The sequence below is a fragment of the Schistocerca gregaria genome, chromosome 1 (genome assembly GCF_023897955.1).
Source record: "Schistocerca gregaria isolate iqSchGreg1 chromosome 1, iqSchGreg1.2, whole genome shotgun sequence".
NCBI lineage: Eukaryota > Metazoa > Arthropoda > Insecta > Orthoptera > Acrididae > Schistocerca > Schistocerca gregaria.
In genome coordinates this window covers 992,634,925-992,653,760 of record NC_064920.1, presented here as the reverse complement: position 1 = coordinate 992,653,760, position 18,836 = coordinate 992,634,925, and the positions used below count along the sequence as shown (strand labels likewise).

Sequence of the window (18,836 nt, the reverse complement as noted above, 5' to 3'; positions counted from 1 at the left end):
TTTCAGGAGTGCTAGTTCTGCAAGGTTCGCAGGAGAGCTTCTGTAAAGTTTGGAAGGTAGGAGACGGATACTGGCAGAAGTAAAGCTGTGAGTACCGGACGTGAGTCGTGCTTCGGTAGCTCAGATGGTAGAGCACTTGCCCGCGAAAGGCAAAGGTCCCGAGTTCGAGTCTCGGTCGGGCACACAGTTTTAATCTGCCAGGAAGTTTCATATCAGCGCACACTCCGCTGCAGAGTGAAAATCTCATTCTAGTTCAAGAACTGTCATTATTTGTTTACTACAAAATACTGAAGTATTTTAAGGAAAGCCGTTAAAATGTCCAGAAGTATGCATGTGTTGATAGAAATAATTAACACAGATGATAAGATTAAAACTAAAGGGAGATGAAAATCTAATAGTCATGGGGGATTGGAATGCAGTTGTAGGGGAAGGAGTAGAAGAAAAAGTTACAGTAGAATATGAGCTTGGGACAAGGAATGAGAAAGGAGAAAGACTAATAGAGTTCTGCAATAAATTTCAGCTAGTAATAATGAATACTTTGTTCAAGGATCACATGAGGAGGAGTTATACTTGGAAAAGGTTGAGTGATAAGGGAAGATTTTAGTTAGATTACATCATGGTCAGACAGAGATTCTGAAATCAGATACTGGATTGTAAGTCGTACCCAGGAGCAGGTATAGACTCAGATCACAATATAGTAGTGATGAAGAGGAGACTGAAGTTTAAGAGATTAGTCAGGAAGAACGAATACACAAGCAGATGTGATACAGAAGTACTAAGGCATGATGAGATTCGCTTGAAGTTCTCTAAGGCCATAGATACCGCAATAAGGTAAGCAGTACAGTTGAAGAGGAACAGACATCTCTGAAGAGGGCAATCATGGAAGTTGGAAAGAAAAACAAATGTACAAAGAAGGTAACTGCTAAGAAATGATGGGTAACAGAAGAAATACTTCAGTTTATTGATGAAAGAAGGAAGTTAAAAAAAAAAAAAATCAGGAATACAGAAATACAAGTCACTGAGGAATGAAATAAACAGGAAGTGCAGGGAAGCTGAGGTAAAAAATGTGAAGAAATTGAAAAAGAAAGAACTGACTCAGCAGATAGGGAAGTCAAAATTACCTCTGATGGAATTAAAAGAAAGGGTGGTAATATTAAAAGTGCAATGGAAATTCTGCTCTTGAATACAGAGGAGAGAGCACATAGGTGGAAAGAGTACATTGAAGGTCTCTATGAGGGGGAAGAGTTGTCCGATGTGACAGAAGAAGAAATAGGAGTCGACTGAGAAGAAATAGGGAATCCAGTATTAGAATCAGAATTTAAGAGAGCTTTGGAGGACTTAAGATCAAGTGAGGTAGAAGGGATAGGTAACATTCCATCGGGATTTCTAGAAACATTGGGGAAGGGACAACAAAATGGCTATTCACATTGGTGTGTAGAATGTATGAGTCTGGCAATATACCATTTGACTTTCAGATTCCGAAGACTGCTAGAGCTGACAAGCACGAGAATTATTGCACAGTCAGCTTAACAGTGCATGCATCCAAGTTGCTGACAAGAATAATATAAAGAAGAATGGGAAAGAAAATTGAGGATGCGTTAGAGGCACCAGAGAGGCAATGCTGACTTTGCGATTCATGATGGAACTAAGACTAAATAAGTTTTGGGACCACTCCTATTCCTTATGTATGTGAATGATCTTCCACTTGATATTTAACAAGCAAAATTGGCACTTCTTGCAGATGATACTAGTGTTGTTATAAATCCCATTAGAGAGGAAGCAACAGAGGAGTTGGTAGATGACATTTTCCAATTAATTATTAAGTTGTTCTCTGAAAATGAGCTCACCCTAAATTTTGAAAAAAAAAAAATTAATAAATCACACATCAGTTCTGTACAACAAATAGAGTCATGATTAGATTACAGATTGCATTCAGTTTTTGTTTCACAGACCAAAAATGAGACAACTCTTGTGGGTGTGGAATATGTCGGAAAATATAACATAAATCATATAGAACACTTGAATATAATACTCACTTCCCTGATCATTTGTCAGTAGATTGTCAAAATATGTGAATACTGTACAGTAAAGTGGAATTGAATATTTACGGAATTAATACATTGTCAGGATGAAACATAGTTATGCACTTTTAATAAATTATTGTACATAAAATACCTAATTTTAACTGATTGTGACAAAGTGCTGTCGAAACTCAAACCCACCAGACATTTTTTACTTAACCTTTTCTAACAGTCCCTGTGAAGATTTTCATCTTTAAAGCAGAAGTAGTTGCCTCTGAAAAAGTCTTTCTAACACTGTTTAAACTGTGCTTTACCTGAAACCAGATTTTTAATGATTACTGGCAGTTTATTGAAAATGTGTCTTCCTGAATATTGGACCCCTTTTTGGGTCAAGATAACAATTTTAGGTCTTTATGATTTTCTCATTCCTGGTATTGATACTATATTTTGAGCTATTGGTATTAAATAGAGACATACTATTTGTGATAAATTTCATTAAGGAATGAATGTATTGAGAAGTAGCACAGTTCCTTGAACAGGTTTCTACTTGATGTTCTTGAATTTACACCATAAATGAGTCTTATTACATGCTTTTGCTCTCTTAAAAAATTTTTCACGGTTTGATGAGTTACCCCAGAATACGGTCCCATATGATATGATAGAATTAAAGTAAGCAAAATATGCAAGTCTTTTTACTTTTATATCTCCGACATCATTTCCACCGTCACTAGTGGATTTCATCAGTGCCATTGAAGAAGCTTACACCGTCCTGATACAGATGAAGCGGAGGAAGTTCGTCGAGAGTCTTGCTGTGTATTGACCAGGGGTGCACCAATGAAGAATAACATCTCGCCCATGGAGAGGATAGCCCTCCGTAACTTACGAGCAGATGTGGATACTGTAGTCTTAAAATCTGACAAAGGAAAAGCTACTGTCCTCTTACCGAGGGATGAATATATTAATAAGATCAACGTTTTATTACATCATTCAATGTATCGCAAAATCGATAAGGATCCCACGAGCCGAGTAGTGTGAAAAACAGCAGAACTTTTATCAAATAGTTCTCTACCGAAGGAGGTCATCAAGAGACTTAAACCAAACAGTTCAGTTCCACCTAGGCTATATGGACTGCCCAAGATCCACAAGGAAAATGTGCCATTATGTCCAATTGTGAGTAACATTGGAGCAGCCACCTACGACCTAGCAAAATTCTTGGCATCTTTGCTCAAACCAATGATAGGCAAGTGTGCTCATCACATAAAGAATTCTGGTGATTTTATCAGACGACTTCAGTCACTACAACTGCAAAGTAGTGATGTATTGGTCAGTTTTGATGTGGTTTCACTGTTCACAAAGGTGCCTCTGGTGGGCTCACTACACCTCATTGGCAATATGTTTGGTGCAGACATTACAGCGTTGTTTGAGCACACTCTCTCCTCTACATATTTTATATTTAACAACGAATTTTACGAACAATCTGATGGTGTCGCCATGGGGAGTCCTTTGTCTTCCCTGGTAGCCAATCTTTTTATGGAGGATTTTGAGGAGAGAGCACTTGATTCTGCCACTTTTAAACCGATATTTGGCGGTATGTTGACGGTATGTTGACGACACTTTTATAGTGTGGCCTCATGGTCGGGACCGTCTCCAAGAATTTTTACGTCACATGAACTCCATACATGAAAACATAAAGTTTACCATGGAGATAGAGAGAGTTGGTTGTCTGCCATTTTTAGACATCTTGGTGCGACGGGAGAGTGACGGCACACTTGGTGACTCGGTGTACAGAAAGCCCACTCATACAGACCTGTATCTACAAGTTACTAGTTGCCACCATCCATCACAAACAATGGGCGTTCTCAAAACCATGGTCCACCGTGCTCTGACGCCGACAGTCTTCAAGCGAACTGGAACACCTGCAAAAAGTATTTTTCACCTAGGCAAGTGAACAGAGTGATGAAGACCTACAAACAACGGAACAAGGAAGAGGAAGAGGCTTTCAGGTCGACTGTTTATCTACCATTTATTGGGAATATTTCTTCACAGATAGGCAGAATATTGAGAAAGTATCAAGTGAGAGTCATCTTTCGCCCTCCTTCCAAAATTTCATCACTGGTGGGATCCGTTAAAGACGATCTGGGCCTGCATAAACCAGGTGTTTACAAAATTCCGTGTGAATGCGGAAAATCGTATATAGGGCAAACAACACGAACTGTGCAGGAACACATTGTGGAACACCAACGGCATACTCGCCTTCTCCAACCCACCAAGTCCGCAATCGCCAAACATTGCATTTCCACAGACCATTCCATGAATTACAACGACACAAAAATTTTGGCCCATACATCAAACTTTTGGAGCTCGATTATCAATGAATCTGTGGAAATAATATTGTCTGACAATGAGACTCTCATCAGTCGAGATAGCGGTTATCAGCTGAACTCTGCTTGGAATCCTTCGAGGTCGACGTAGTTATCTGCATAAAGATGGAAATCGACCTGACACTGATACGCCAGGCTTTCACAGTGGAGGGCGCGAGGCGCAGCGCACGGAGCCGTTATGAACGGGCACGCTGAGCAGCGCATGCGCAATGTTACCTCAGAAGGCTATAACTAGCGGAGCTCAGTGCGTACTCGCCAGTACTACTACAGTGGCACTCCCCTGAAGATGGCCAGAAGACTCTGCTCCGAAATATCGTGGCAGGAAGTTACTGATATCCGGCAGTTCTCCCGTGTTTTTATGGAACAATCATTCCCATTGCAAATACAAACCTGTTTAGGTGCTTCAGCAGTTATGTGATAGGCCCTTACCAACTGAATTTTTACTGTGTTGTTGTCCCAGAAATTTAATGCTGTCAACCTCTTCGATCTGTGTGTCTTCATTTGTTGGACACGTGCTGGAAGGAAATCTCTTACAGGTTCTGAACTGCTTATGGTGGGTCTTTTCTAAGTATAATGAGAGTGAATTACCTTTATACCATTTATTAATGTCAGTGAAAATTTGATTACAGCCATTTCTTGATCTGGACCTGACTTGCTATGTATTGCAATGTTTATATCGTCTGCAAAGAAAACAAACTTAGTATCTGGAACTTCTGTTGCCCTGGCCAACACATTCTCCACGTCTCTCACCCACTGAAAAAAAATTGGCCCTGGTTTGTTGAGAGATTAGTATGACTGCTCTCGAAGTATGACTGCTCTCACCAGTCACTACGATTAGTAAACTCCAGCATTGAGTTGAAGTAGCATGGAATATGGAATGCCATACCCATATCTGTCATCCAAGTTTCAATTGTATCAAAACTTAGCCAGCAGACTTGGTAAAAATTGGGACATTGTGTGTATCAGATGGAGAATACATAGGTCAACAATTAGTAGTGCAGGTAGCCTCTCCCAGAGCCATTCAGATCCCTACCCCGCCACGTGTGATGAAGTCAAGGGAGGGCTGGTGTAACAGCGACAGTTATTGTTGAACAATCTGTGCATCTAAATGGCTCTCTGAGATCTACATCTACATCTACATCTACATACATACTCCGCAATCCACCATATGGTGCATGGTGGAGGGTACTTCGTACCACAACTAGCATCTTCTCTCGCTGTTTCTGCGAAATATAAGTTGGCGGCAGTAAAATTGTACTGCAGTCAGCCTCAAATGCTGGTTCTCTAAATTTCCTCAGTAGCAGTTTACAAAAAGAACGCCTCCTTTCCTCCAGAGACTCCCACCCTAGTTCCTGAAGCATTTCCGTAACACTCGCATGATGATCAAACCTACCAGTAACAAATCTAGCAGCCCACCTCTGAATTGCTTCTATGTCCTCCCTCAATCTGACCTCATAGGGATCCCAAATGCTCGAGCAGTACTCAAGAATAAGTTGTATTAGTGTTTTATAAGCAGTCTCCTTTACAGATGAACCAAATCTTCCCAAAATTCTACCAATGAACCGAAGACGACTATCCGCCTTCCCCACAGCTGCCATTACATGCTTGTTCCTCTTCATATCGCTCTGCAATGTTACGTCCAAATATTTAATCGATGTGACTGTGTCAAGCGCTGCACTACTAATGGAGTACTCAAACTTTACGGGATTCTTTTTCCTATTCATCTGCATTAATTTACATTTATCTATATTTAGAGTTTGCTGCCATTCTTTACACCAATCACAAATCCTATCCAAGTCATCTTGTATCCTCCTACAGTCACTCAACGATGACACCTGCCCGTACACCACAAAATCATCAGCAAACAGCCGCACATTGCTATCCACCCTATCCAAAAGATCATTTATGTGGAAAGAAAACAACAATGGACCTACTACACTTCCCTGGGGCACTCCAGATGATACCCTCACCTCCAATGAACACTCACCATCGAGGGCAATGTACTGGTTTCTATTACTTATGAAGTCTTTGAGTCACTCACATATTTGGGAACCAATCGTACATTAGTTAGGAGTCTGCAGTGGGGCACAGAGTCAAACGCTTTCCAGAAGTCAAGGAATATGGCATCTGTCTGATACCCTTCATCCGTGGTTCGCAAGATATTATGTGAAAAAAGGGCGAGTTGCGTTTTGCAGGAGCTATGCTTTCTAAAGCCGTTCTGATGCATGGACAGCAACTTCTCTGTCTCAAGGAAATTCATTATATTCGAACTGAGAATATGTTCGAGAATCCTACAACAAACCAATGTTAAGGATAGTGGATGTTAAGGAGATTGCCAGTAAAATGTTCCAAGGCTTGTTGTACTACACAAAGTGCAACAAAATCTTTCCTAGTGCGAGAAGCTTTCTCATTGATGGGCCTGATATCATCCTTCATTACATAATTGAAGCTAAAACCCAAACTTTTGCCTGTGTTCCTGACTATAATTACGTTTGTCTGTACCAAGATATTTCCTGAAAGTAAAACTCATAAGCGACATAGCTGTGCTCTCCTACTTGCTTAAAAACGCTGATTAAGGGACGATAATCACTTAGTTGTACATTCCCCTCCAGTGACTGCCACATACCTGTAAGAATTTCTTGGTCTCTAAGACATTTTACTTTTTGTTCTTAGTCTGCACTCTAGGCAAGCTGCTGTTAGGATCCTTCTGAATGTGAGTTACCTACATAGTCTTGTCAATACACTCTCCAAAGCATGCAGCTGAGATGTGTTAGATGATAATATCAGAGTTGCAGTGTCTCCTAGATCAGTTCTGTGGTAAGGCAGGCTGACTGCATTCAGTTCTTGTCATCTAGCCTGAACATTACTGTGGCTTGAAGTTATATTAACTGCCAAATCACCTCTAGTTTGAAAGATTAGCTGCTCTTTTCCCATGTGTTACTTTTCTTTTAGTCTGTTTCTCTGTGCTAGTAATGAGCAACTAGGTTAATGTTTTCTTCTGGACATATTCTGCATATATTAAGTCTTTCAAACAACAGAAAGTGCAGATAGAAATATCAAAAACATAGTAAAAGACAGATTGATACTTACTGTAAAGAAGACAAGTCAAGTTGCAGACAGACACGATTAAAAGAAACTCGTATAAAGCTTTTGGCCACAGCCTTTGTTCATTAAAAGATAAATCCCAGCCTCAACCTATGGTAACACACTGTCCTCAAACCCTCCACCAACAGTTTCCACCCCCCGAGCCATATCATCCCCTCCTCGTTCTCATCTCCCACCCCATTTATTTGCAGCCCTCTCCCAACACATGTGCCCATCTTTCCATCTGTCATAAATAACCAATTTTGACATATTTCTCACCTTTAAGAGTTTCTGAAGAAGAAAAATTTGTTAATATCGGGTATAGATTTAAATGTCAGGAAGTAGTTTCGAAAGTATTTGTATGGAGTGTAGCCATGTATGGAAGTGAATCATGGATGATAAATAGTTTAGACAAGAAGAGAATAGAAGCTTTTGAAATGTGGTGCTACAGAAGAATGCTGAAGATTAGATGGGTAGATCACTTAACTATTGAGGAGGTATTGAATAGAATTGGGGAGAAGAGGAGCTTGTGGCATAACTTGACTAGAAGAAGGGATCGATTGGTAGGACATGTTCTGAGACATCGAGGGACCACCAATTTAGTATTGGAGGGCAGCGTGGAGGGTAAAAATCATAGAGGGAGACCAAGAGATCAATACACTAAGCAGATTTAGAAGGATGTAGGCTGCAGTAGGTACTGGGAGATGCAGAAGCTTGCACAGGATAGAGTAGCATGGAGAGCTGCATCAAACCAGTCTCAGGACTGAAGACCACTACAACAACAACAGCATCACAGATTGACCTCATCTGTCGTAAATAACCAGTTTTTAGACCAGTGCAATCATTGTAAATTGTGGTGACGTAATAGTGGAGCATCACAATGTCTAGTATCTTTGAGTTAAAGGTCTGTTATATTTTGATATTTCTAGCTGTAATGCAGAATTAAGAAATCTGTCTGTTGATGTGACAGCTCCAAATCAGATTTCTACACCATCTTTGCATATTATTTGACATCTGGTAAAATGATTTCTGTACTATAGTTGAGTCAGCATTAAAAAAATCCTGACAGTTGCAGTGAGCTGTAGGTAGCATATTCCCGTGTCTACATCAACCAGTCACATAACATAATTTGTAAATATCCCTACGACAAAGCCTCTATACATGGCTGTTGTTTTTGCCAGCAGCCATTTGCACTTCACAGTTGAAAGCTAGGAACAGTGCTGCCAGCTTCAGGGGTTATATCTTATGCTAACTCAACAATAGGTGTGTGCATTTAGCTTTCTTTTTGACTTTGGATAAAATCCTGTTTGATAATTTTTGTTCTGTTTGTAGTTATCATTACAACAAAATACACAATGAGTGGCATAAGGTTGGATGTACAGTGGTCTCGCAGTCACCCTACCAAGTTCATTACGTGGGGCACTGAAATTTATCTGTACGAAGTATTATCAAAAGCTGACACACCAAGAGCAACATGTGAGTATCTTTCAAAGGTATTGCATTTCAGTAGAAAGACTATTATGATTTACAAATAAAAGCTGACAAACGTTGCTTGTTGCTACCTAAAACATAACAGTTTTGTTTGAAAGTATAAATATACTTCTTCCTTTTTTCTGGTACAGGTATAAAGGTGTCAGACAGTACATATGCGAATCTGCTAGCCACAAATTCAAGCCATCACTACATCAAATGCATTGACATATTTCCTCACCCAGAACCGGATATCCTCCTGGCTGTAGGACAAGCAAGTGGCAAAGTAACACTCACTGCTTTTGGACCAACTGTCTTTGATTCCAGAGGGATTACTGGCAAGGAACTTGGTATGTATTACAAACACACTCTCTCTCTCTCTCTCTCTCTCTCTCTCTCTCTCTCTCTCTCTCTCTCTCTCCTCCTCCCTCCCTTCCTCCCTTCTCCCCCCCTCCTTCCCCCGTCCTTACCCTGTCCCTCCCTCCTCCCCCCCCTGTGTGTGTGTGTGTGTGTGTGTGTGTGTGTGTGTGTGTGTGTGTGTGTGTGTTTGTGTTTGTGTTTGGGGAGGGGGGGAGGTGTTTTGTTGTAATCCTGGAAGTGTGGTACTTTTCAAATTATTGGTAAGTTACTCAATGAATATCAACTAACTGTCAAAATTACCTTAGTAGGAACACGACTTTTGCTGCGTTATTGGGTGTGTGGTACGGACCAGCATGCTGTTTGGCTGCATATACTTCTATATTTATGATGTAAAAAATTCAATTCTACAATCACAGAGTGCATATACTTTTATATTTTATTTGGCAAGCTTATTTGGAATATACTGTCTGAAACAGTGCCATCCAAGGAATCCCTTCAACACCTTCTTTATTGTTGTCAGTGCTTCTGCACATGGACAAACTCATCAAATACTTGATTGGTACCAGATATCTTATTAGTTCTTCTACACCCTTTCATCAAATCTTACTGCTTGGAGAAGAGTGTTGAACCTCTGTTTGCTCATTGAACAAAAAAAAAAAAAAAAAAAAAAAAAAAACAGTGCAGTCTTATCAGTGCCTCACAGTTCATCACTTTTGAGATACTCTGACTTTTTCTCTCTTGTGAGGTATAAAACACCAAGGAAAGCAGACAAATCTTCAAAATCTGTATTTGGGCAGTCTTAAGCACTTCGTGAATAAGCTGCTGCAATTCTGTTTAGTTCTTCATTTGTATGTTGTACAATGTAGCCATTTGCACTAGAAGAAAATAGTTTACAGAAATCCAGAACTGTTTCAAATGTTTGGCTCCCTCTTTACTAAACCTGGAAGCTGTGTCCCGACATTCCGATGAGCAGCTTTTGCTGGAGGGGCTTTATGCTTGAAATTCCCCCTCCCCGTCCCTACCATGAGACACATCAGGATTTCCAGAAGTTGGAAGCAGTTACAGAATTACTGTCAGCAGGCTCCATTGCTGTGTTGATCTCTTCATGATCTGTGTATCAGTATCTGAAGACAAGCAAGCATTCTATTTAGATATTTTTGTCTATTTGTTTTGTAGACAAGTCAGTAGGTGTTCATCTGCCATGACACTCTTCCTGTGAAATTTTATGTATTTTTGCATCTGAATGAGCATATCATGTTCTTGGTGTAAGCAACTGCTTATTTCAATATGTAAAACACAATAAAAATAAAAGCATCGTGGCCCTGAAGCAAATTCACGTGTGACACCAGCAACAATCTGTCTGATGGGGAAGGGGAAGGAGAAGGGATAGTAGTGTACAGGTAGGGAGAGAAACAAACACTGTCTGGTGTAGTGTGCAAGGAGGTTGTGGCGTAGGGAGGTGGTGAAAAAAGGAGCGAAGAAGGAGAGGAGCAGGAAAGATGGGCGCATGTGTTGGGAGAGGGCTGCAAATAAATGGGGCGGGAGATGAGAACGAGGAGGGAATGATATGGCTCGGGGGGTGGAAACTGTTGGTGGAGGGTTTGAGGACAGTGTGTTACCATAGGTTGAGGCTGGGATTTATCTTTTAATGAACAAAGGCTGTGGCCAAAAGCTTTATACGAGTTTCTTTTAATCGTGTCTGTCTGCAACTTGACTTGTCTTCTTTACAGTAAGTATCAATCTGTCTTTTACTATGTTTTTGATATTTCTATCTGCAGTTTCTGTTGTTTGAAAGACTTAATATATGCAGAATATGTCCAGAAGAAGACATTAACCTAGTTGCTCATTACTAGCACAGAGAAACAGACTAAAAGAAAAGCAACATAGTGTTTCAGCAATGAACGAGAAATTGTTGCATAACAGCTACCTTTGAGAAAAAAATCTGAAAATGTTCTCTTCTTAAAACAAAGCTGGAAATAGCAGGCGTTACTTGAATTTGACTGATGAAAGACCTGTGGGCTGCAGGTTAGAGATATCAGGGAAAGCATTGCTAGAGCAACACTTCAGTATCTTTAATGTTTGTTTTAATGTTTTAGTAAAATTGTGAATGTTAGCCTTTTTCTCAAAAGCGAGTGATTAAAGTTTAATTTCTATTTACTTCTTGTATATTAGAAATGGACGACTGCATGCATGAAGCATCCTTTGATGTTGTGATGCGTAAGTGTTACTTTTTTGAACAGAAGTTACAAAATAAATGCCGTAGAAGTGGAGAATTCAAACCTTTCCTGTTCGTCTATGCCAGTGCAATATCTCTTCTGCAAAAAGATTAAGGAAAGGCAAACCTATGTTTCTAGCATTTGTAGACTTAGAGAAAGCTTTTGACAATGTTGACTGGAATACTCTCTTTCAAATTCTAAAGGTGGCAGGGGTAAAATACAGGGAGCGAAAGGCTATTTACAATTTGTACAGAAACCAGATGGTAGTTATGAGTCGAGGGGTATGAAAGGGAAGCAGTGGTCGGGAAGGGAGTGAGACAGGGTTGTAGCCTCTCCCAGATGTTATTCAATCTGTATATTGAGCAAGCAGTAAAGGAAACAAAAGAAAAATTCAGAGTAGGTATTAAAATCCACGGAGAAGAAATAAAAACTCTGAGGTTTGCCGATGACATTGTAATTCTGTCAGACACAGAAAAGGAATTGGAAGAGCTGTTGAATGGAATGGACAGTGTCTTGAAAGGAAGATATAAGATGAACATCAACAAAAGCAAAACGAGGATAATGGAATGTAGTCGAATTAAGTCGGGTGATGCTGAGGGAATTAGATTAGGAAATGAGACACTTAAAGTAGTAAAGGAGTTTTGCTATTTGGGAAGCAAAATAACTGATGATGGTCGGCGTAGAGAGGATATAAAATGTAGACTGGCAATGGCAAGGAAAGCGTTTCTGAAGAAGAGAAATTTGTTAACATCGAGTATAGATTTAAGTGTCAGGAAGTCTTTTCTAAAAGTATTTGTATGGAGTGTAGCCATGTATGAAAGTGAAACATGGACGATAAATAGTTTGGACAAGAAGAGAATAGAAGCTTTCGAAATGTGGTGGTACAGAAGAATGCTGAAGATTAGATGAGTAGATCACATAACTAATGAGGAAGTATTGAATAGGTTTGGGGAGAAGAGAAGTTTGTGGCACAACTTGACAAGAAGAAGGGATTGGTTGGTAGGACATGTTCTGAGGCATCAAGGGATCACCAATTTAGTATTGGAGGGCAGCGTGGAGGGTAAAAATCGTAGAGGGAGACCAAGAGATGAATACACCAAGCAGATTCAGAAGGATGTAGGTTGCGGTAGGTATTGGGAGATGAAGAAGCTTGCACAGGATAGAGTAGCATGGAGAGCTGCATCAAACCAGTCTCAGGACTGAAGACTGCAACAACAACAACAACAACAAACACAATAAAATTCTCTAGACAACCTCTAAAGCCAGGTAATCAAAGTTTCCAAATACTTTTCATTGGTGTTTGAATAACAGTTTCATATCAGGAATAAGTGAGTGTATATAATTTTCTTTTATTGACATGCTGAATGCTGTACTTTTGGTTCTTGTACTTCACATATTTACAGAATCTGATATATGTGACGTTTTTTGTTTGTGAGCACAGTAATTCACCTGGAGAAAAGTTTCAAACTCAGGATCTCTAAGTGTTTGAGTACTGTTCACATCTTCTATGTATGTTTTTCACATTTTTTTTCTGAAAGCTTAAATGTTTAGCAGTCTTTTCATTGTGCCTGTCTGCAGCTATGCGCCCCTTCTATTGCTGAGTAGCAACGCATTCTTTTCGTAATACTGTTTTTCCATTCTTCTTTTGAATTCAGGCTTGGGACCAGCACAGTTGAAGCTAAAAATGTAATTTTCCTTTTTTATTTGTTTTTCATCTAATTTCTTACTCCAAACCTACTTCTTTTCAATAGAATATACTGTTTGAAAGATAATCACCCTCTAAACAACAGTAGGAGTTCATCAATTCAGAGCTCTAGAATTGTTTGAATTTTATCACCAATGTTTCTAATTTTGAAGAACTTGTTTTCTTCATTGCTAGCAGAGTTGTCACTAAATGAAGCATTTTCAAAATTAAAAGAAAATGATATCTGCACATAATTTCTCTGAAAACTGTGTGACAAAGTGTAGTCCCTGGACCAGCAGTTACTAATTTTCAGTTTTCTTATATGAGTCATAAGCAGTCAACTAGTAATGAAGGAATAGAGTCCCTCAAATCCTTTTTATTCCTACACTTACAATTGACACTGCACTGATTCTCCTATATTTGCATTGGTATACACTGAGGTGACAAAAGTCATAGGATAACGATATGCACCTATACAAATCGTGATAATATCATGTACACAAGGTATGTATGGGCAGTGCATTGGTGGAGATGTCATTTGTACCCAGCTGATTCATGTGAAAAGGTTTCTAATATGGTTATGGCTACACAACAGGAATTAACAGACTTTGAACATGGAATGGTAGTTGTAGCTAGATGCATGGGACATTCCATTTTGGAAATTGTTAAGGAATTCAATATTCCAAGATCCACAGTGCCAAGAGTGTGCCAAGCATACCAAATTTCAGGCATTATTTATCACCATGGACAACTCTGTGGTCAGTGGCCTTCACTTAACAACCGAGAGCAGCAGAATTTGCATACAGTTGTCAGTTCTAACAGACATAAAAACTACATGAAATAACTGCAGAAATAAATGTGGGATGTAGACAAAAGTATCTATTCAGACAGTGTGGCAAAATTTGGCGTTAATCGGCTATAGCAGCAAACAACTGATGTGAGTGCCTTTGCTGACAACATGATATCACCTGCAGCACCTTTCCTGGGATTGAAACAATATCTGTGGGACCCTAGAAGACAGGAGGGCTGAGTCCTGGTCAGCTGAGTCCTGATATTTCAGTTGGTAACAGCTGATGGTAGGGTTCGAGTTTGGTGCAGACCCCACAAAGCCATGAACTCAAGTTTCAATAAGGCATTGTCCATGCTTGTGGAGGCTCCATAATGGTGTGGGCTGTGTTTACATGGAATGGACTGGGTCCTCTGGTCCTACTGAACCGTCATTGATTGGAAGTCATTATGTTTGGTTACTTGGAGACCATTTACAGCCATTCGTGGACTTCATGTTCCCAAACAGCAATGTCACATCATTGGGCCACAGTTGTTTGTGATTGGTTTGAAGAAAATTCTGGGCAGTTTGCGCTTATGATTTGGCCACCCAGATTGCCTGACATGAATCCCATTGAACATTTACAGGGCATAATTGAGACGTCGCTTTGTGCGCAACATCCTGCACCATTAACATTTTTGCGCTTATTATGCTGGGCAAAAGGAGGACCAACACAATATTTGGAAATATCCCATGACTTTTGTCACCTCATTGTGTAAATAAAATCTTTTTGTTTCATCTGCAAAAGATTTCATCAGGTCTTCTGTTAAAAATACAAGGAAAAATGACAGAATGCTGTAAGTTTGACCTAATCAGTGCTCGTGTCTTGAAGCTGAATCATCAAATGCATGCACAAATGGCCGAAAATCACTTTCCTTCCAGGGAAATGTGTCACTGAAACATGCATTTTTACGAGATAATTCATTCTTACTATGAAGAAGTCAGATTTTGAAGAATTTTCATTGCTTTTAGAGACAGATGAATGTTTTGTACCAGTTGACTTACTTGACTGAGAACTGTTACTTGGAGATTCTTTTACATTGTCATCATCATTATCAAAGATGTATACAGTATATGTAGACTGAAGCAACGAATGCATTTCTCCCTCCTCAGTCCAAATTCCCATTTACATCTCAGCCCATTTTATATTCCCCCTAAACTTGAATAGCATTGCAGACGAATGAACATTTGTTCCAAGGGCACCAGGGTGACGTAGTGCTTAGTGCATCTGCCTGGTGAGCAGGAGACCCGAGTTTGAATCACAGCCTTGGTATAAATTTTCATTTGTCTCATCAGTATACGTACATACATCACAAATGTTTGAGACTTGATAATCGTCTCTGGAACCATATAGTTTCATTCGATTAAAGCAGCTATGCATAGGTTTCAGGTAGGATCCCCTGTTTTGTTTGATGCCATGATGCTATTCCAATGCAGTTGAAGAGCCTTTGCAGTGCTGTTCCAGTTTTGGAGGATTATCAGATGGGCTGAGGTGTGTATGGGGATTTGGGGGTGCTAGGGTAGACCATGCAGTTGTACACAGCCACTGTGTCAGGGTGGCATAGTGTTTAGCGCATCTGTCTGCTGAGCAGGAGACCTGGGTTCGAATCCTGTCAGTCTGCGTGTATACGAGGTGTGACCAATAGACAACAGGAGTGGTTTGCTTGGATCTGATTCTAAATGATCACTGACACAGCGGCCAGAGATGGCAGTCAAGTGTGCATGAGTTATGTCTGGGAGATTGTGTGATTGTGTATGTGCTCTAGTTTTCTGACAAAGGCTATGGCCAAAAATTTAGCTGTGAGAGTGTGATTGTCTTTTCAACATACTTGTGTGCGGCTCAGAGATCACCTTTGTGGTGAGTTGCTACCTATCCTTGTTAGTACTGATTCTCTGAGTATTTTATGCAAGTTATCTGTTTGCACAGATTAATCACTGTGGTCTCATTTTATCAACATGGTGTCTGTGACATATAAATAGCTGTCCACACAAGTAGACTTCCATGACGGGGCAAAACTGCAGCCATTTCAGCTGATCTGAAGCATTTCAGCTGACCTGAAGCCCGTCGTTTCCCACCAATGTGCAAGCCCTACCTGTTGGATCTAGTTTCACTGACCTACCCACAGGCTGGGTCTGTTTGTGTTTGGGACAATGTGGAGGATTTTAGTGGTTTATCCAAGGACCTGGGACTGCGGTGCTCCAGGCCAGGCCAGAGGCCTAGTGCAATGGATTCAGGAACTGCGACTGTCTCACCACAAGTGCATTGTACAGTGCAGCATTTTATAGACATTTTATTTATTCTAGTACATTTTGGCACCTAGAAAGTAGTTTATATTTTAGAAAGTGTGGATGAAAAGAAGAAGAAAATTGTGGCAGTGGCTGGTGGTTTGTACACTATGTACTCATATATTCCTTGAAAGAAAAATCACACAATACCTGTAAAATAATAGACATTACACAGTGGGTAATAACTGACAATAACATAGTAAAACTGACATTTTATTGGTCACCTATAGTGTCGGTTTACACAGCTCTTCCCCCTTTATACACTTCTTTCAAGATGTCTACATTTTTCTGAGGTTTTTTTTGAAGTCAAGGGAAGATATTTTAAATATGTCTTTTGACTCCAAGGAAATGCATATTTTTGTCACCAAATGTGTTTCATTCTATTGAAATAAAATAAAAACAGTGGTCTTAATGAAACACATATGTCATTTGGCCTGCTTTCTCCATCTAAAGACAGTTCATTGCAAAAGATGTTGATATTAGTACTTAAAATTTTTGCTCACAAGGGGGTGAAATTCGAAAGTCCTTACCTTTTGTTGTCAGCTTATGTCTTTATGTACCCTTGGGATCTCAAAATTTATCAGGGAAAAATGCTGAAACTTGTCTGTAAATCAGGGAATGTCATTTGGGGAAACTTGTGGCAACCCTGATTTGGCATCACCTCTAAGTTGTCGGGTGTTGTACAATAGTTGGTGCTGTGAGAGATAGAAAAGACAGCTGAATGTAGCCAACTTAGTTGAATGGCATGGGTGTGTTGTTTACAGGACAAACAGAAAGATAGGGCCATTTTACAGATTGGTCCTGATTAAACTTCAGAGGAAATGTTCAGGTGGTTAGGTGTTCATCCTTTTTGTTATTCAGAGCCCACTGTGACTGTAACTAGTTTTATGTTTGGAGTTGGAACATTTTCAGGCAGTGATAAGAGTAATATTTGTTTTAAATACTTGAATAAGTAGAATCCTCACTGCACGAGATCAGGAAAGAAAGTTTTTGACGTTTATAGCAACCCAAGGTGACACAACTTTTGCTGTATGTGATTGACTCTCTTTGCGCATATAAATGAGGGAAAATTTGCAGGTATACACAAATCCACTTTTACTCAGTGTATGTTTGAACCTTAGCATATATTTTAAAATTTCATATTGGGATTTAACATTGTTAGTTGCAAGATACCCAAATATTACATTGTAGCAAAATGTTGTAGTGCCTAGCATTTTCAGTTCTCAGTAACACATTCATATTAAGTTCAATTTATCTTTAACAACTCAGTACAGATGTTACTTTAGAAATGCTCATGTTGGTTTACCATTGAAAGTTGTAGCTAATTGTGAAATTTCTGCAATGTAATATTTACCTTCTCAGTGATATGCAAACTTAAAATCTGCTGTACATTTTCAACTTTTCTGTTTCTTTACTTTTGGATAAAAACTGTAAATCCACAAAAAGATATTATTGATGCAAATTAGTGGTTAAGTCCCAGAATTAAATAGCTTCTTTAGATGTGTTCTTTGTATTGTTAGCAAGCTTTATAAATATTTTTTGAATGGATGGATTGTATGCTTTCTGATGAAATGTATTATTACTCCACTGTTCCTCCATCTCACTATAATTTATTTTTTGCAGTCCCAAGACATTCAAGACAATGCAATGGTGTTGCTTGGAGTCCTGTGGATAGCAATTTACTTGCTGTTGGTTTAGACAAAAACAGAGCTGACCACTCACTGTTGGTTTGGGACTTAACCAGATGTCATTTGCAACAGCAGATGCCTGACAGTGTTCGGCCTTGTGCAGAACTGGGGCTGTCAGAGACAACTCACTCATTAGCCTGGTTACAGCCAAGAAATATTGTCTTAGGAATGAACAGTAAACATTTGAAAGTATTTGACATCAGGGGTGAGTTCATTTGGTTTATATCTATGTTCTTGGTATAGCTCTGAAGAATTTATATTGACATGTTTCATTTCAGATTTATTTTTCAAAACTCACTGCATTATCCAATCAAAATTACAAACATTTTGTGCTATAAAATTACAAGGTGAAAGAGCAGCTGGCATGTAATTAAACTTCAGGTGTCAAAAGTTTGTATACTTGTGACAGACCTATATAAAAGTACAGAAAACAAAAAGCTGTCTTAGGTTTGAGAGCTATTATTTTCTTCTTTGGGGAGGGAAGAGGAACAGATTGGGGTAGGTGAGAAACAAGGGGTGCTTCACTCAGACCTCAGCTTAAGAGGGAGCCATCTGTTGTGAATCCGGTGTGTGTGTGTGTGTGTGTGTGTGTGTGTGTGTGTGTGTGTGTGTGAGGGGGGGAAGGGTCCATGTTCATGTGCGTACGTGATCTCGTGAAAATAGGTGATAGCCAGACGTTATAGTTTTCTCAAATGAACTATCCTTGGCTACACATATTTCACATTATCTTACAAATTGTGATGTTGCCCAAAAAGTGTCAGTGGAAGCTTGGAGGCTTGTGGGTGCCAGTGTACAAAAGCTCACACTGAACCTCCAGTCT

The 18,836-nt window shown here is 39.6% G+C and overlaps 1 protein-coding gene across 1 annotated transcript in view; it reads left to right on the top strand.

Moving 5' to 3' along the window:
* Positions 1 to 18,836, top strand: part of LOC126278300 (GATOR complex protein MIOS) — a 191,188-nt gene that overhangs the window by 26,033 nt on the left and 146,319 nt on the right. The window contains exons 2-4 of the mRNA XM_049978316.1: positions 8,819 to 8,962; positions 9,109 to 9,306; positions 17,952 to 18,221. Coding sequence (XP_049834273.1) covers positions 8,842 to 8,962; positions 9,109 to 9,306; positions 17,952 to 18,221 — 589 coding nt within the window. The 5' untranslated portion in view covers positions 8,819 to 8,841. The remainder of the gene's footprint in view (positions 1 to 8,818; positions 8,963 to 9,108; positions 9,307 to 17,951; positions 18,222 to 18,836) is intronic.